We start from the raw sequence: 19,854 nt of genomic DNA on the forward strand, positions 1-19,854 counted from the left end.
GAATGTTGTAGCATCGCTGTTATATTTGATGCATACAGTGTGTGGGAACTGTGACACTTGCAAGCTGCCTTGTGATCAAATTATGCCAAATGCGTACCGGTAATAATTCATTACTGGAATTCCTTGCGTCTTTTTACACCAATAAAACAAAGAACAAATATGAAATATTGTAATGAGGATATAAAATATTCAGTAGCCATGGGTTTCCGGTGACAAACATTGAAAATCATTTTAGCAACAATGACCCCAGATATCCCATTATCACGCTCACTAACAGCCAGAGGAAATTGCTTACATCGTTAACATACTAAATTTGAGGGCTCTCAAAATATTTTTTTACTCTTTTCATTTCTTTGAGGACATCATAAAATAGATCCTTTCCCTCCTCTCTGTCCCCACAGAGAAACGTAAGCCTCGGTTAAGAGAATAAAGCTGCTGTAGCTCCTGCTTCATCATTAGCTTACTGTAAAGCCACTTAAGTGCTGAGTATGTGGGAGAGGGAGAAAGGCAAAGACATGAGGAAATATGGCCTGACAGACAGCAGGGGTGTGACCATGAGGATGGTATTGCATGATAAACTGTAATTGGCCAGTTGCTGAATAAATAAATAATTAAGGAGTGTAAAGTTAACAGCCTAGTAACTAAATAAATCATAAGGAAGGAATGGGAAAATGAGGCAAAAAGGGCCTGGGAAAGAGGTGAGCCATATTTCTGTGGACTTCTCTTATTCATGCATAGTTATCACAAAAATCAAATGGTACTGATAACAATATCAAACTTAAAGATTTATTTTTTGATTTTTTTGTTTGACGAAGAGTTACACCATATAACTTTCCTCTAAGTATTATACACGCATTCAAGAGGAATACAGAATCATGTCAGGAGGAGCAGAAGTACCAGGAATCGTCTCTGCTGCACAGAGCTTAAAGTGGAGGTACAGGAAGTGAGTGGAGACGGGCCAGATGGTGCAGATACAAACGTTTCTTCTCCCTGCAGGCTCTCACCGCCTGTCTGCTGTTGCTGAGACTGCTCCTTCTCTACAGTACGAACAATAGATGGCTAAATGGTGGCTCAACACTTGCAAACCATATATTGATGGTTCTGGGTGGCTGCAACACAAACTTTAAGGGATCTTGTCAGTTATAGGGTCAGAGAATCGGTGCAATGCAAAGAAAACTACCGGCTCCGGGATTCTGAAGCACGGCTTCATGGAAAGCCCCAAGAGAATCACAACCCTGGAGAATAAAACCACACTTTATCAATTTAATAAATAGATAAATAATCATTTTGGCGAAGGAAACTTCACTTAGCACCATAGGAATGAAATTAATTCCTACTTTTACTTGGAAAATAAAATAAGCAAATAACTCCTAAGTGTGATTTCTCTAAGAGAGAATAAAACTGTTAAAGATGTGGTGAAACATTATCAGCTCATTGCTTTCTGAGGAAAGTGAACCACACTGCTGCTGATGAGACAAGCGTGAAAAACGCAAGAGAACAAGGTAGGACTTCCCTCTACTGATAAAGTGACAGCAGCTTAATGAGGCTGGATTCTCCTTCTCTGTGGATAGCAACATCCTCTCAACATCTAAGAGACAAACAAGGCCAGAAAATAAAGGATTATTCTGCCTCAGTTCTACAGGAGCTAAGAAAGTTCTCCTTTCAAGTTCTAAAATAGATTCCATAGTCACAGACTGTATGACTTTGTTCCATCTAAATCCACCAATAGGGCAAAATTAAAGAAAACCCCCAAAACTTCCACCTTATCCTGACAAAAATCAACAACTTTCGGGAATTTTATCAATTATAGTAGGATTTCATTAGCCAACCAGTACAAACTACTACATAATTGTGTGATAAGTATGAGAAAATAACAGGGTTTAGCTCGGAGTCTATGCTTTCTAGAACTGCTTTTCTCTGCAATTACAGCTTTAAGTCTGCATGGATGGAGTCTGTTTCTAGCGTCCTTGCTCAGCCGCTCAAGCTCATTCAGAATGGAAGGAGAGCATCTGAGCATAGATATCCATCTAAAAGATGAATGTAGATTTATACCCAACCTTTGACCGAGTCATTCCAACATGAATCTGTATTAATCACCCTCTCTCCAAGGTAACTCAGCCTGAGTTCATCATTCTCCTACTAAATGTAAAAAATGCACTTCAGTCACAAATCTTCTGCAGCCTCCAGCAAGTTCCTTCTGATATTTTCGCTGTGTTTAGCTCCATCCATCCATCTTCCCTCTGAGCTCCTTCACTGACCCCGCTGAAAGGAAGCGTGCCCACAGAACGATGCTGATTCTACGAAAACCGTCTTTTCAGTGATGCGCTGAACTGATGGGCTTTCATACGACCCCCACAAGCTCCACTGTGCTATGAAATCCGTTCAACTGGATCGCATCCAGGCAACAACGGTGCAAGTGGAATGGAGCTCCAGCCGCCAAGTGGAGCTGTGTGTGCGTCCACCACAGTGCAGTGAAAGATACTAACACGGCCAGAAGTTACAGTACGGCTCAAAAACCATTGCAGAGATTCTCCTTCCACATGTGCCATGGCTCTTACAGGTCTTGGAAAGCTTACGGTTTTCTTTTTGCCATCCTTTAATTCAGTTAAGATCTGTGGAGTAAATGATTAATAGTCGTCCTGTTGACAGATTCCTTAAAATGAGTTGTGGATCTCTGCATCTCAGAATCATTACCCTCCTATTTCAATATTAAACGCATTTCAATAAAAAAACACTGAAGACTGCGGTGCATGACAAGAAAACAGAAATACCTTCACAATTCATAGGGTTTGATACATTTGCAAGGTGGTGGGCATCTTGTTTACAATGTTTTTTGGAAGGAAAGGTTCAGCATGAAAACGTCAGAGTTATACTGAGATGATAAAGTATGGGATTTCGCATTCACAATCCCTGATTTACTGAAGTTGTATATCTTTCTACTGCAGGAGGAAAACGGGTTGATAAAAAGAGGCAAAATCAACAGCGACTGAAGCTCCCTTGCAGCGTTTGGAGGATATGGAAAGAGATTTTGCAGAAGCATTAGCGAGATGCTGCTCTAACTGAGAAAAATGGATTTCTAAATAAAATTGACCACAATATTTACAGCAGAAGAAACAAATCTTACTTTTGTTTTTTTTTTTAAAGGTACAAATGACAGAAATCAAAGTTAATACAGACAAAAAAAACTCAATTATATGAGCATCACTGTGTGTATGAGATCCATTTCAAGACCCATACTGTCAACATCATCTGCAACAACAACAAACAATGTGCTCTTTATTCTAAATATGCAAACTAAAGACCTGACAGCGCGCAGGTCGTCTTCATCAGCCCACTCCCTCCCTGGAAAGAACAACCCTGCATGCTGGCTCATCTCAACTCAGCAGTTTATTTATAACAGCCCCATGCTCCTGAGAATATTTGGTTGTGCAGACTGCATCCACCTGTTCTGAAACACAGGACTACACTGTTGTACGACCTACCAGCTGGCTCACCTGCAGAACTCCATGTCTGCCTAAATGCCAGGGATACAGGTCACTGATATTTACTGGGAATCATCATTTTGTACAAACACCTGGCATAGGCTCAAAACATCAACATGGAGGACTCTGCTAACTTGAAAGGTAAAAAGCTGCAAAAAATAAAAAAAAAAGATGGAAGTCCTTTAGCTGACCGATGAACCCACTGGAGCGTGAAAGCTAAGAGGCAGCTAGAGGAAAAGACCCGAGGCGATTAGGGGGGAAAAGCCTGCAGTTTTCTCAGCTGGGACAGCAGAGGGGTGAGGTAAACTGTGGGGGGATGGAAGGAAACGAGTGAGAGCCGAGGCAAGCTGGGTGACCTGGGCCTTTGTTGGCAAATGGTGGGAAGCACCACCTTGGCCTCTCACTTTGAATGCTAAGCAGCAGAGCTTTTGTCTGGCAAGCGCCGCAGCAGACGCATGCGCTGGGCGTTTCTCGGACAACCAGGAAAATACACAATCTGTGTCGACACACACACATGCCACGCAGCAACGGCATCCCTCTGTAAACCTCCATGCATCTCAGGACTCCACTAACATACTCCAAGCAGGAATTCCCATATGCCAGGAGGCCGGAGCAGACGCAGAGTAGCTCCCACACTCCTGACCTCAGAGGCCAAAGCAGAGTAAGAGGTCAGATGAGTAGCAACACCCAAAGGGACACTTTCCTCCACATAAAAATGGTTTTCCATTGATGCAATACCGGGCTGTGGTTAATAACGCCAGAGCCCTAAAGAATTGGACCGCATGCTTAAGTGTCCCAGGACAAATTAAAGAAGTTTATTTTTATAGCAGTTAGATTAATTTGCTTCGAATTGTGTCCCGTGTCAGGATTCAGAATTACTGTAATCTAGTATCTCATATCTTACCAATCTAAATACAGAAAATTAGCACTTAAAGTGTGTGCTAAAGCTACACCCCCCACAAATCAATTTCTCAATTTACATCATTGGCAGTGTTATACTATTTAACCAAATACATTAGGCCTGCAACTAAGGACTATTTAGCTAATCGATTCATTTTTCGATTACATTTTCCATTTAATATTCGGATGGCAAACGTTTCAAGTAAATTTTTACGAAGAATTTAAACCAACTGAAACTAAAACTAAGCCCTTTGAGGATTTATGGATAGAGCATATTAAAAGGACAAGAAAAAGTCCCATAACTGATTTGAGTGGGCTGCTCTTTCAGCTTAAGGCACGTTTTAGTCTGTAGACTGAAGTAAACGATTAATCAATTAATAAATTGGTTGCTAATTATTACAAAAATCAATAAATCATGATCAATCCGTTTCAGCCCTAAAATATAGCATTTAATGTTAGGGTTTCAGATTGGCTGTAAGAAGCCAGATACAGTGCAGTAACTTAACCCAACTATAGCCCGTCATTTATTTTACGTAATTTAGAATAATCCGGTAATGAAATCAGAAAGAGGGGATATAAAATTCTTAAAGAGACGTTTGTTAAAGTTCTAAAACTATAAATCTCATGTCTCCTCCTCTAGGTTGGACACAGTAAAATCCTTATCTCCCAAAAACCAGAGGAGCGCCAATCAGATTTGTCCCGACTTAACGGTATAGTGGAGAATTTTCACGAATTTTTGAAAAGACCCACACTCTCCACTTAAATAATAATAATAATTTAGACTGGCATCTAAAATCTCAGATAATTTCATGCCAATAGAGAAACTCTGGTTGTGTTAAAAGATTCTGTAACTCAATGGATACATGAATCAGTTGTTTTATACCTTCAGTTGTTGACCTTTGTTCCCTGATTTACTAATATTGATCAAGCCTTTTCTACCGCCCTACAGTATAAAATAAGTAGTAAAAGCTGGTACAATTTTTGCTTATTGTTGTCGTATCGCCTCAATAACGGTATCTGCGATTCTCAAAGCTGCAATATCGGTATCGGAAATGAAAAAGTTGTATCACACCTAAATCTATTTCATGTAAAACTGTTTGTTGGTCTTGTCTGATGATTTCATAATTTTTTTTCAAGGAACTATGACACATTTAAGTTATTTTAAATGTCTATTAGAATTAAAATATGATTAACAACTGCACAAATGTCCTTTTAAACTAAGCAAGTCCATTAACATATATTAAAGTTCAATGTATTTATTTAATGAGAAAAATGTCAATGTTTTTCAGGATTTGACAGACCACAGAAACCAAAAAAGAATAATAATGATAGATTCCAATCTCTTATGGACTGACCAAAGCATCACCACAAACCCATTAAAATAACTAGAGCTCTATCATATTTAAGTAACCATTATCCCAGTTAAAGGAGATCAAACCATTTTAACTGGTTCATAAAATGATAACCAAGTGCAGATTCCACCAAAATGTACACACAGAGAAAGCTGACGGATTAAATGTTTTAAGATAGGAAAAAGAGAAAAGAAAAACTTTTCCATCTCAGCAAGGTAAACATGATTTCCGAGCATTTTCATTACCTCTGCTTTGATACCCCCTAAATAAATGTGAAAGTAGGTCAGGAAAACTGAACAATAATTTCCCCTTGAGTCAAAACAAAAGCCAAATTTCAGCAAATCGACAGGTTTTCTTACTCATCTAACCTTTAGGCCGCTTCAAAACATCACATAACTGTGTAAAACATGATCAGCTGCAGAGGGGTCTGCAATGATACCTGCTGTAAGCTGGTCCTCACTGAGATATCAGAAACATGGAGTGATGGGGGACTAGGCTGATGCATCCCAGGCTGTCACATCACACATTCACACACAACCTAATCCTCCCTTTACTCACACACACTACTGATACCATGCTGTAAATAAAACAGGAGATGACCCAACCGTGGTGACTTTGCACCTTTAAAAGTAGGCTAAGGTAAAGTAAGGAGCATAGGACTAGAGTAATAAAACCAATTTATGGCAATAGCATGAGAAAAAGAAAAGCTGTGTTTATCCAAGCCTCTGATGACACTCAAACAAACCACATGAACTCAGTCAAGAGGCACTCCCTGACCCCTTCAATCATGAACTACTTTGTTTTTTGTTTTGTTTATGCAATATCGAAACAATTCCTGGAGCACAGGCCTGTAACTAGCCTTTTAGCCAAATCCCCCCATAAAGCCACAGGTCAGCGCGCTGAAAGAGATGACGCCCATCAGCTCTACGCCGTAGCATCGTCTGACCTGAACACTTTGCCAAACACAGGGTCTGCCCATGCTTTAGCTTTGGCAGCGTTGGCGCTTTCACGCGGCTAAAACCTCTTGCTAGGTGATATCACGAGCAACAACGAACAAAGCCGGTAACCGGCGCGAGCGACCCGACATAGCTCAGTGATGGAGCTCCGCTGCATCACATTATAAAATACATTCATACATCGAAATTAGAGCCCGGATACTAGCTTATGTAAATACAGATGAAATAAAATACACCAAAACACCATAAAGTCCTTAAAATCAACCTGACAGCTATTAGCTAGCACAACCGGCTTGATTAGCTAGCACTAGCACACTTAGCAGGCTAATTGTACCCTCCCCTCCCAGCTGCCTCCAACCGAAACCATCATCCCTACATCCAACCATGGCTACCTTCCGATAATTCAAACCCTGGGCCAGATGTTGACAGAGGAAAAAGTAGAATATATATGATCAAATTGGTGCGTTACCCATGTGAAAGGATACGGAGGTGGTGGTACGGCGCCAGGCTGGGGAGCAGTTGGGGCTCCCGGCGGTAGAGACACGGAGGTCAGGGTAGCCCGCAGTTGGTTCGACTGAGAGGGGCCACTTCCAGGTCCGCTAACTGCGACAGCGGTGGGCTTAGCGACCACTTTCGGTGGCAAACTCATCGCAGAAAAAGAAAAAAAAATCAAAAATAAAACACTAATAAATACTGATGCAAGCAAAGCTTAGCTTGCATTCATATAGTAAGCGTAGCTGATCCTGAAGCAGGCCCCAAATCCCTTTAACGAGCCGGGAGAACGAAGCTCAAATAGCAAAACACAAAAACGTCTTTTTTTTCATGGAAAGTCGCTGTTCGGATCAGCGGTGCTGTTCATGGGGACGGTTGGGAGGTTTAGCCTCCCTCGTCCGTCCGGGAACCTCTGCGGATCCGGCTCGGTTCGTTTTCTTCCAAACCAAACAAGTGGCCGCGCTCTTCTTGCTCCCTCGGCGTTTTACCTTTTCTTCTCGGCAATTATGTTTTCTATCATTTTTTTTCTCACAGAGATGGGAGACTTCGCCAACATGGCGTTGCGGCCGCTTTCAGCAGTCCGGGCAGGACAGATGATTCGGCAATCCTCGGCCAGTTACGGAGTCGCTCGGTTAATCAACTAACCTTCAATCAAAACACACGCAACGCGCCTCAAAACTTAGATTAACGCCATTTTCCCATTTTTTTAATTAACATATCAACTTCTATAAAATAATTTTAATTAAAAACTTAAAAACGGGACTAAAGCTGCAATTAAAAAATGAAATGTCAAAAACTTACATGCATTGCAATATATTTTTTTATACTCTAAATGATTGTAATTTAGGGGTTCATAAAATAAATAGTCATTTTAATGTCAGTAATTAATAATTAGACAGATAAAGGAATACCTATTAAATAACCACAGACCACTGACAGTGCAGTTAAATGCCACTGTTGAGTCGGAATTTAAAACAAACGTGATAACAGCGCCATCTACCGTTTAAATGCAGACATTACTCGTATTTTACTTTTAAAAAGTCATCTAAATAAATAAAAAACGCAATCTAAACGTAAATTTTGACCATAACACTTAGAAATATTTGTTATTGCCTCTGTATATTGATTAGTTTTTTCTGCAAATTAACCTGTGAACAGCCAATTTTGTGCGCTGTAACCACTGCATTGAACAAACATTTGAAATCTATCATTCTGTGCATAAATCTATGTAATAAATGAGTGTTTAAAATTTGTTTTACTGAATAACTTGAATGTTTTCATGATATTCTTACTTTCCCAGGTTATTTTAAAGGTAAATAACACAAAAACAATCTGTGAAAATGGCACAAATAACTTTTAAGATCGATTTTACTATACAAAATAATTTGTGACAAACTTACAAATAAAACAAATTATGTTACATCATGGCTTAGAAATTGCTAATGACACATTTTTTATAACAATCATTTTAAAATATTGCAAAGGCTTAATCAAAAAAACAGCTGTAGAATAAAAACACAACACTTTAAAAAAAAACATTTTTTTTATATAAATCTTGTAGGTAGCTTTTTAAAAAAATACCTATAAATAAACCAAAGCAGATCAAAGCACAGTGAAAGATGACATACATTCAAAAAAGAAAGAACAAATATTTTTTGCTTCTCCCTTGCTTAATGAACAGGCAGTTTGTGTAATTTTTTTTCTCCTGCCGTTATGCAACTACGTATTTGGTTTCCAGTGTAGAAAACACATTTGTAGCTACGTTTAAGGTGAGGCAAACTATGTTTTAAATTAACAGTCCTTGTGACGAAGTGGAAAAGGCTGCTGTCTGCCACCTGAAGCAGGCACAGGTTGACAAGACAAAGAACCTGACAAGCGTGGAGTGGGACGGCGTTAAGGGATTCAGTGGTTCTTGTATTTCCGTCCGAAGAGACTTCGTCAGTGTGGTGGAAGTTTCTCTGTGTCCTTTTCACTGTTTGTTGAAAGACAGTGCAAGGCGGCAAGGTCACCAGAGCTCACACTTATTTTTGGGGTTCATTGGAGCATCTGCTTTGCAGCCAAAGTGCTTTGAGAATTCCCGTGAGTTGGAGATGGTGCCGATGACTCTGAATCTTGACGGGCTGTGAGGATCAGTGATCACCCCCTCATGCGAGCTCTCGGGTGTCCTGACCGCACACCATACCTACAAATAAAAAAATAAAACATCTTTTTATTTCACCAATTTATATCCAGCCTCAAAGATCACAGCTGTTTACTATCACTTTAGTGCTTTCACATTTTTTTCTTATTTTTGAATAAACAAAATACATTTTTGAGGTAAGTGATTTGAATGTTGTTGCAAAGATGGATTTATGTTTTTTTTTGGACTGACCTAACTGGAAATCTTTTCCAGGTTTTCCTCTAGTCGTTTGACAGCAATACAAGCTTCGACACATAAGAATGTTAATGTATGGGTGTCTTTATACACTGGTGAGCTAAGAAAACATTATTTGCTGGCATCACATCTGAAAAACGAGCCAATGAAGATCTCTGATGAGACTTAGCTGTTACATCCTTAAATTAGGATTGTGATCAAAGTAATAATAGCATACAGTGGAGTTAAAAAGTATTTGACTGTTATAGCCCACCTGTCCTTTATAAAAAATGTATTTCCCTATATGTCAGTTCTTATGTGCCTTAAAGGAGAATTCCGGTTTTTAACACTTTTAGCCCATTTTCTGTAGTGTCCAGGATGAAATCGAATGATCGACACCAAAATTTTGACAATTGGTCCTGTCTCTGCTTTTTGGCTCATTTAGAATCCACCCCTAGCCTGACGTAGTCCGACTCAATTCTAGTCAGAATATGAGTCTGATACTGCTCCATAGAGCTGTGATTATGGGGCGTGTTTTGAACGAACCAGGAAAAAAAAATGCCTCTGCACTCAATTGGATAGACCTACAACCAATAAGAGCAACGGAGTGCGTGACGTATGTTAAGCGAGGCATAGTTGTTGTCCACAAAAATCAAAGCGTGCAGTTTCACGCCTAGAATAAGAAGATGAGACTTGATCGCGTTTCTCTGTTCCTCTTTTAAAATTAATTTGCTGTCGATATCTTCTAGAACAGACCTAATAGCAGAATCTACTCACCCAAACTCTCCAGCGGCAGCCATTATTGTTGTCACCCAAGCGCGCATTGGTCACGTGGTTGATAACGTTACTCTTGATCATCTGTCCATCATCGTATAAAGCCCGCCCTGACAATTTGATTGGATCGCCTGACAGTGGGCGATAATACTCGCGCTACTATGGAGCAGAGCCAGACCGAACTTCCCCGAACTCAAACCTTGTGGGCGGGACTAAGTTCGGACTGGCACCCAGGCTAATCCACCCCTGGCTGCTTCAGAATGGCTTTCATAGTGCATGTCCGATAATGTCCTTAAAACAACCTTAAACGTTCTTTTTTTTAAAATATGCTACTCACCGGGTCGTCAGCGCTGTTCAATGACGTTCCAAAAAAAGTTTCGTAAAGAAAAAACGTTCCTGTAGTGTTTTATTTAGCATTTTGTAAATCCCATTGAGTTCTGTAGGAATAGTCAATATTCCCCTGCCACCGGAAACGGAAATGGGGCCTGTTTACACAGTTGTAGTCTTTTCGCTTCACTCTGTGTACTCCGACGTCGAGAATCAAGAATCCACCTTTCGTATTCCATTTTCAGAGTTTTTTAAAGTGTTTAACAGAGACGTTAGCACCTTGACGTCGGAGTACACAGAGTGAAGCGAAAAGACTACAACTGTGTAAACAGGCCCCATTCCCGTTTCCGGTGGCAGGGGAATATTGACTATTCCTACAGAACTCAATGGGATTTACAAAATGCTAAATAAAACACTACAGGAACGTTTTTTCTTTACGAAACTTTTTTTGGAACGTCATTGAACAGCGCTGACGACCCGGTGAGTAGCATATTTTAAAAAAAGAACGTTTAAGGTTGTTTTAAGGACATTATCGGACATGCACTATGAAAGCCATTCTGAAGCAGCCAGGGGGGGATTCTGCATGAGCCAAAAAGCAGAGACAGGACCAATTGTCAAAATTTTGGTGTCGATCATTCGATTTCATCCTGGACACTACAGAAAATGGGCTAAAAGTGTTAAAAACCGGAATTCTCCTTTAATTGTATTTATCATCCCTGCGTCACTAAGGAAGCATTCTGGGCCACTCTTGGCAGCTGAATTGCTTCAATAAAGACGAAATGGAGGGTCTTCAAGGTTAAATTCTCTTGTTTTGGGTCACACCTTTAAATTAAAGACCAGAATTTCATCTGGCCATTCCAAAACCTTTGATTTATTTCTTTTTTAGTCATCTAGAGATGAATTGCTTTTGCTCTTAAGATTGTTTTGTGTTTTTCAGTAGATTATGATTCATGATTAGTTTAATTGCAGCAGGTTGTTCGGGTCCTGAAACAGCATGGCCCCCACTGCGTTTGTTGGTGTATTTGTAACAATGCTGTGTTGGTTTTCAGTATCAGAGTGCACCCCTTCCAACAACCTATCAGGCAAGTCATATCAGTCCATAGAATATTTTAAGCAAATTTGTTTATAGGCCTTAATGCTCTCTTTAATCAGCAGGGTCTTTCACTCTGGAACTTTCAGATGCTGCCATTTTAACATCTCTTTTTATTGTTGAATCATTAACAATGGTATTAACTGAGGTAATTTACAGAAATACATCTTTAAATGTTGTTCTGTGTTCTTTTGTGACCTTCTGAATAACTTGTTGATGTTTATCTTTAATAAAGCAGTCACTCCAGGGAAGGTTTGCCTTTATGTTTTCTCTACTGTGGTTAACTGGAGTCCCAAACTTTCCTGACTGAGAGATGTCAATGACTGTGTTTTAAATCTGGTATTTAATTACTTTATGCTTTCAGTCAGTTTATTTTATATTATATTTTATAAAAACTGAGGTATGCCTATAGAAACTGAACTTAAACAAAATATATGTGATTACACTCAGTTAAGTTCAGATTTAAGAAACAAAAGGCTTTTTTCTTTTTAATAAATAGATCTGTATTTAAAAACTGCAAGTCATGTTTAGTCTGGTCAATTATTTCTGATATATATCTAAATACTCATTAACAACAAAGCAATTACTTTATTTCTCTCTAAAAAAAGAAACAAACAAAAAACTGCTGTTTTTTTTATATTGTAGAAAACTACAAATGGAGATACAGATTATAACTTCATGCTAATTAATTTTGTTCATTAAAGAGGAAATGGCTTTCTAATGCCAATACGATCAACACAAACCTGTGCAAATCCCACAAAAAACAGCTGATGGTTCGTCATTCCCAGCGCCGGCAGCGTTGCTTCTTCACCATTCTTTCTGATCCAGTTCACATAGGCCTTAAAGCAACAAATAATCATGTTACACGTATGGAATCAGTTTTCTCTCCACTTAGGAAAGTACACATAGGATTAAACTTTGAATTATCCTGCTGTGGGAAAGTTTCTGCTTCCTGCTCAGTCATTGCTTTAGTTCCCAGTTACCTACTCATCCTCTTCATAGCGTTTGACCTTTGATTACATGGAAAGAATGTGTTCATGTGAGGAAGTAACCAGAAGCTGACAAGGCCACTCATAGCCACCTGTTGCCCTGCCAGGCCTCACTGGAAACCCAACGACATAGTTTTTCCAATACAGAAAATTCAGGATGACCAATGAAAACTTCCACAGCTGGGATGATGGATGTCTGACCTTATAAATGGTCAAATCTTATCAAGGTTTTATCAGCACACATAGTCGCATTTTGACTTATTCTCTTTAAAAAATATCACCAAACATGTGGGAAATTCACCCCGACCTTGTAAGCAGCTTTTAATCCCCCGTTGTCAGCAATGTTCTCCCCCAGTGTGTGTCTTCCATTCAGAGGCTCTTTGTTGATGCTATAATTGCCGTATTGCTCCACCATACACTGCGTCTGCCTCTTGAAGGCCTCCACGGATGAATTCTTCCACCATGGCCGCAGATTTCCATCCTTGTCATATTCCCTTCCTTGAAATTAAATCATAAAGTTTGCCCCATTTACTGATTTATTCAAGAAAAAATGAATCTTTATGGTTGTGTCCCTTTCATTAACAAACCTTGGTCATCAAACGCATGAGTCAGTTCGTGTCCCATGACAACTCCAATTCCACCAAAGTTAAGAGCTCTGAAAAAGAAAAGACAAAAATATAATTAAAGTTAAAAAAGCATATCTATTATGACTATTAAAGCGGTTTATTATACAGCTGAAATATGTTATAAATGTTTGAGTGGGAAGAACTTTTGGGAAAGAAATTTCTCTCAGAAAATAGGAAGAAACTATTCTTCAGTATCTTTTTGGGTTAAAATAATTATTTCATTAAGTTGTATTTTTTTAATGCAGTGATGCAATTAAAATGCAATTTTGTTAGTGTAAAAATAAAACCCCTTTCGTAAAAGCAGGGGTTCCATAACCATAGGACTACCACTCCCTTTTAAGTTTATAATATCTGCACATTAGGGCTGAACAAATTAATCAGATTAATTGTGATTAATCAATTATTGAAATACTCGTCAAGTAATCCTTTAATCTACTGGAGTATAGAGACTCTAAAAGACGCCTTTATCTGACAGAGCAACGAATTAGAGCAGTAATTATGCCAAAATCTTAAAAAAATATGTAAACTTTTACATTTAAGATAAAAATATATATATATATAATCTGCCAATCTGCTCTATCCAGAACTCCTGAAGTGAAGAAAGTTTTAGCTTCAGCTGGTTTGAATTCTGTAAAAATGTTCTTTAAGGAACTTTTTACTATCTGGTTGTCAATCGAAAAAATAATCAACAGATTGATGGATGATTTAAATGATCGTTAGATGCAGCCCTATTGCAAATTAAAGTATGTACAAAGTGATTTGCATGTCTGAAATCCATAAGGAAGGACATACTTTGGCCATGATCGGCTGTAGAACGGAGCCTGAAGGATCCCTGCTGGTAGAACCATCTCATTCTTTGTTGGGTTATAATATGCATTTACAGTTGGAGGTGTCATGCTCCACCTGCAAAACAAGAACCACAAAGATAAAAGGATTTGCTCACTTCAAGGTCATGGCCTAAAAAACATAATGAAGTTTCTCATTCTTCACGCCAGATGGGCTACAGATCAGTTTAGAGGGCATTGGAAGAGCAAACCATCCCCTCTCCAAACAGTCAATTAAAGACAAGGAATCGGTTCAGTGGAGAGAAGCTGGTTGCTGATGGCAGCAGTATTCTGCTGAGTCGGTACAATGCCAATGTGTTCCCATTAAAAAATACTTCCTTCACTTTGTGAAGACAGGCAGCTGGGAAGAGCTACTCACTGATTTCTGTTGGGAGTTTTCCTCAGCTGGTCTGCAGTCACTCTGGCTGAGAAGTTGTAGTACTGCATGACATTCTGGAAGTACAGATCTGACACCACCATAAACTAAAAGAGAGGAATGACAAGAAAAGTCAAATAAAATGTACAGTTTAACGGCTTAAAACAGGAACAGGTGATAGATAGAATCAGCAGGTACTCTTTCAGCGTGCAGCCCCTACTTTTACCTACATCATTGAACACTTTGTCCAGCTTTGTGGCGTTCATAATAAACTCCGGGTATCCAATCATGTTGTATATAGCATCTGCCTGTAAAAAACGAGAGACAAAAAACATAAAAGGCACATATTTACAGCAGATGGCGGTGCTGTTTCACTGTTGTTCTGCATTAGCAGTTCCCTCTAAAAAAGAGAAAGCAGCTTCAACTTAAATTTCAATAGTTAACTGAACTGAATCAAGCAGATCCAATTTCATTTATTCAGTTAATAAGTTGTCAAGTTAAACCATCCTAAATAAATTATGTTGGGCAAACTGAATTTAATTACTTGTCATCAATGGAAGCAACTCTTTTAAGCTGGATCTATATTCTTCTTTAGAGTGTGGGAGGAAAAAGGCAGATCAGTATCTGTTCCTACCTTTTCTTTTGCTGCTTTTTTTGTGTCTGAATCCATCCAGCTCACATCCTTCAAGCTATCCTCAAACGCCCATTTAATTTCTGCAACCATTTCTTCAGCCTAAAGCAACAGAAGGGATCAAGATGTGTACAATAAAAATAGATGCTCACAATGTCACAGAGCAGTGGGAGGTTTTAGGATGAGGTACTTACAGTGGCTTTGCTGTCCTCTGTGAAGGTTTCCTTGACAAAAAGGGCACCGAGGGCAAAGCCTAAGGCACTGTCTGTGTCGCTGACACACACTTTCCAACGTGGAATGCAGCTCTACAAAAACAGGACATGTTTTTTTTCCATGTCATCATGCAAAATTAGCATTTTCAATGTTACTTTATTCTGTAAAAGTTTATAAAAACAAATCCACTAGACTTGGTTTCCAAGATTTAAAGACATTTCAGACAGGTTTCAGATATTACAGGCTAACAATGGAACCAAACCACCCAGTAATCGGTTTCCAATTGCATGTTTCCAAGCAATACAAGGCCTTGTCTCTATAAAGACTCAAACTTACTGCCGATCCAGACATTTGAATTGAGAAAGCTTCCTGGAGAGGTAGCGAAACGTCTTCAAATCTTGGAAACCAAGTCCAGTGGATTGTTTTTTTTTACTTTTACGGAATGACTATGACCTGGATGACTGAGAATCTTCATCAGCAAATGTTACTTTATGCACAATGAGCAACATTTCTTGTGAAATTGTAGATGATACATTCCTACATTGTCTAGAATGCTGGTGAAATACTGGTGAAACCGTTGCTGAGGTGAAGCTAAGGCTACATCCACATGGAGTCCAAAGGGGATGTTTCATGTAGGATCCGACCTTTAATAATATAAACTGCACTAATAACTAAGGATTTGGAGATTTTCACAGAACCTTCTGAGTATAGTTAATTTTTGAAAATAATTACTAGAAGAAAACGAATAATAAATAGGAAAAAAATTGTATCCTGGTTTGTAAAGCTTTGTTTTTTTCCTGCAAAACTTTTTTGTTATTCCCTATAATTTCTATTTTGTATCTTAATTCTGAGAGGTAGAAACTGAAAATTAAGGTTTACCACTTAAAGGGATAGTTACGACTTTTTTTTCCTGTTATTTAAATTTTATGGGCATTCAATATATTACCAGAAGAAGCTAACTTTCATAGTGCTATTTGTTTATATAATCCTAGATACAGTATGTTGCCATTTGACCAGCTCTGATAAAGCCAAATCTAAAGAGGATTCTATCTTGATAAAAAAAACGAGAAAAAAAAACATCTGTCAACATGTGAAACTAGTAAACTTTTGGGGGGGGTTTTTGCATCGAAAAGTCATTTCTACAAAGATGAGAAATTATTTACTCTGGAAATGGAGTTTGGTGCGTCACAAAACAGTTTCTTGGTTAAATGTAAACTAAGCATGGAACAAGACAGGTTATTACTGTAAAAAAGAATACTTCCTTTTCTCATAGAGAAAAGAGACATTAGAGGCTGAAACTTCAAGGTTATCCCAGTGATCATATCTGAACCTGTTCTGCAGAAGCTTAAGCAGTTCTCACAAAAACTATTCGGAAACAAAGTCTAGTAATCTGTTCCCCTAAACCCTCTAAACTGGTCTATACACTGTCTGTAGATCACAAGCAGAGAAAAGTTTTCAGGAATGCTTTAAAAAAGTATTTCTGAACTACAAAATAAGGTATATTCAAAATTTACAAAATAAAAAAGAAGCTCAAACCAAAAAGGAAAATGAACTCAAATGAAAAACTTCAAATAATGATCTAAACCCTTCAAGTATCTTAAGATAACATAATCCAAACAGAAGCAATAAATAAAACAATTCATACTGTGCTAACTAAATTAAAACCTGCAAACACGTCTAAATTAAGAATTTGAGAAAATATTTCTTCCAGTTGTAAAACAGGATTTATTTCCTGAAAACAGGTGATAAAAAAGTCCCTGTTTGATGAAGATATCATTGCGTCAAAGGAAGGACAAGGATACTGCAGGAAACACGGAGCAGTCTGAGCAAGCAAAGCAGTGAAATCCTACTTGAGGATATGGAAAAAGAGACAGAGCTGCCCTATTACGCAAAACAAAAACACAAAGAGAGATAGGCTTGGTTTGTTTTTAGAGCTTGACCCCTCCAAGAAACACAGCAGAAGGAAAAGGATCTGACTAAGATAAGAGCTGGGGTCACTGGAACTTCAGCAGTCCAACAATTACGCACCAGATCTGGCAGAACACATAACAGACTTACTAAACCCACGCTTACTAAACCCACGGTTACTAAACCCATGGTTACTAAACTCATAGATACTAAACCCACGGTTACTACACCCACAAAGACTAAACCCACGCTTACTAAACCCATGGTTACTAAACCCACGGTTACTACACCCACAAAGACTAAACCTACGCTTACTAAACCCATGGTTACTAAACCTATAGATACTAAACCCACGGTTACTACACTCACAAAGACTAAACCAATGGTTACTAAACCCACGTTTACTAAACCTACAGTTACTCAACAGTTAGAGTTAGTAAACCCAGGGATCCTAAACCCATGGTGGCTAAACCCAAGATTACTATACCCACAAATACTAAACCCACGTTTACTACACCCACGTTTACTAAACCCACGTTCACTAAACCCACGGTTACTAAGCCCACGTTTACTAAACCCACAGTTACTAAACCCACGAATACTAAACCCACGGTTCCTAATAACTAATAATTGCAATAATACCTTAGAATAACATCCATTCCAATCACCTGCCTTCAGGCATCACCAGATTAACAAGCAGAATCCACCTTTATTTCATACATTTTTTTTTTATGTATGAAAATAAAACTTCACAGAAAAACTGCACTTTAAGCATTAGTTGTGTAAGAGAAAGATAAGAATTAATGTTTGCAGGTTCCTACAAGCCATATGGGGATAAAGCAAATGTGAAATAGGATATTTTGCACCGATAAAAACAAAGTTTCCAGTGTTAAAACACTTGATCTGATAAAACTTGTTTTTAAACCTAGCTTGTCACCAACAGACCAACCAGCAATGATAAGTTGTCCCAAAGTAAAACGCCCCTCACCTGCAGAAACCCTCATTTTTCCTTGAACCCTATCTTTGAGACACTGAATTACAAACACATTGCAGTCATATGTATTTAATAAAAACATAAAAAAAAACTTGTTAAAAGTTGTCAGTGAGGAACATACAGTCCAGTTAAGTTCTACTCTGAATGTTTGAAAACAATGAGGACACACAACACAATTATTCTTGTAAACTCCATTCCCAAAACCTAAAGAAGTCTTTTTTTCTAAAGAAGTGGTTTTAAAGGTCTAATGAGTAGTTAAATAGAATGGTTATCAAAGGGAACCTGTGTCCATCTGCATAAAGGTAGCTGATGGAAAGTCATGCATGTTTTGTCATAATTACATTGTAGGCATAATAGTTAAAGTACAGGGTAGTGACAAAAGGTAGATGTACTTTGTTTTGTATGAAGATTTATGTTGCAACTTCTGGTTGGATAGGTTTTGGCTTTGTTTGCTATAATGAGTTAATTCTTAACTGATTTTGCACATTGTGGTTTTTAGGGTGTGTAACACAATACGTCTGCCACAGTTTCAGTCAGCCAAAGTGACTTTATGTCTTTCAACATTCTTCCTTTGCATGCAGAAGACGGGCTCTAAAGTGGATTTGTCCATAGTTTTCTTAAAATAATATTCCTGACCTGATAAATGGCCCTTTTTTGCCTGGTCTCTTTGCCTCAAAGCAAAAATGCAGGTTATAGCATGAGCTTCATTGTTAGTTGTTGGTTAATAGTTTGTTTACCCTTAAAAACATTTCAATATTAGAGTAAGTTAAGCACAGTAGTTGAGATGATAGATGGAGCAAAATGCAATTAAATCATTGAAGAAAATTAGATAAGAGTGCAAAAGACTTGAGATTGGAGGACAGATGTCCCCTTTTCAGCTGGTCAACGACCCTAAACATCCAGCAAGAGCTACAATGAAACGTTGTGTTAGAATGGTCCAGTTAAAATCCAGACCCAAATATTGTGATTTACAGATACTCTCCCGCTAATGTGACTGAACTATTGAGGAGCCATGTGTAGATCGGGTAGAGAACAATACCCTCAGATACCTTTAGCTGTAATTGCACATGTTTAAAAATGGTTGTGTTGTAGTAAACATTGTAGCAATAAGGTTGAATTGTAAGGACATTTGAAAAAAAAAGAAAAAAACATATTAATTGCTGTGACCAAATATAAAAACTAAGAATTTCTCAGCCTCTTATTTTCACAGTCTTTAACTGTTTTATGTATAATCTTTTTAATTATGTCACAGGTGTAAGTACCCAGTGCATATTTTGTATTTGTAAAGCAGTTTTGTTAGACATCTAGGTATCCAGTGACATTAACATATCAAGCTACTAAGAAATATTGAAGGTCGGGGAAATTTCTCAACTGTTTTTAAAAAATGGGGGATTTTAAGAGACAGTGAATAAATAGAAGTTTCTTAAAGTAGAGTCAGTGTTGTGAGACGCCAAAGGTCACTGTTTAGTTTTATGATGCTTTCCTGATTCAAATTACTTCAATAGATAGATAGATAGATAGATAGATAGATAGATAGATAGATAGATAGATAGATAGATAGATAGAT

The 19,854-nt window shown here is 38.2% G+C and overlaps 2 protein-coding genes across 11 annotated transcripts in view; both read right to left on the minus strand.

Moving 5' to 3' along the window:
- The window catches only part of eif4g3 (eukaryotic translation initiation factor 4 gamma, 3), a 59,095-nt gene extending 51,337 nt beyond the window's left edge, over positions 1–7,758 (minus strand). For all 8 annotated transcript variants that reach the window (XM_015375344.1, XM_015375342.1, XM_015375341.1 and 5 more), the window contains exon 1: positions 7,160–7,758. In XM_015375344.1, the coding sequence (XP_015230830.1) occupies positions 7,160–7,339 (180 nt within the window). In that variant the 5' untranslated portion in view covers positions 7,340–7,758. The remainder of the gene's footprint in view (positions 1–7,159) is intronic.
- Positions 7,759–8,950: 1,192 nt separating this feature from the next.
- Positions 8,951–19,854, minus strand: part of ece1 (endothelin converting enzyme 1) — a 30,752-nt gene continuing 19,848 nt past the window's right edge. For all 3 annotated transcript variants that reach the window (XM_015375358.1, XM_015375357.1, XM_015375359.1), the window contains 9 exons: positions 15,367–15,477; positions 15,176–15,274; positions 14,772–14,849; positions 14,545–14,648; positions 14,134–14,244; positions 13,303–13,370; positions 13,023–13,213; positions 12,470–12,565; positions 8,951–9,364 (listed from right to left, as the gene is read on the minus strand). In XM_015375358.1, coding sequence (XP_015230844.1) covers positions 9,188–9,364; positions 12,470–12,565; positions 13,023–13,213; positions 13,303–13,370; positions 14,134–14,244; positions 14,545–14,648; positions 14,772–14,849; positions 15,176–15,274; positions 15,367–15,477 — 1,035 coding nt within the window. In that variant the 3' untranslated portion in view covers positions 8,951–9,187. The remainder of the gene's footprint in view (positions 9,365–12,469; positions 12,566–13,022; positions 13,214–13,302; positions 13,371–14,133; positions 14,245–14,544; positions 14,649–14,771; positions 14,850–15,175; positions 15,275–15,366; positions 15,478–19,854) is intronic.

Source organism: Cyprinodon variegatus, unplaced genomic scaffold, assembly GCF_000732505.1.
Source record: "Cyprinodon variegatus isolate N-32 unplaced genomic scaffold, C_variegatus-1.0 Scaffold117, whole genome shotgun sequence".
NCBI lineage: Eukaryota > Metazoa > Chordata > Actinopteri > Cyprinodontiformes > Cyprinodontidae > Cyprinodon > Cyprinodon variegatus.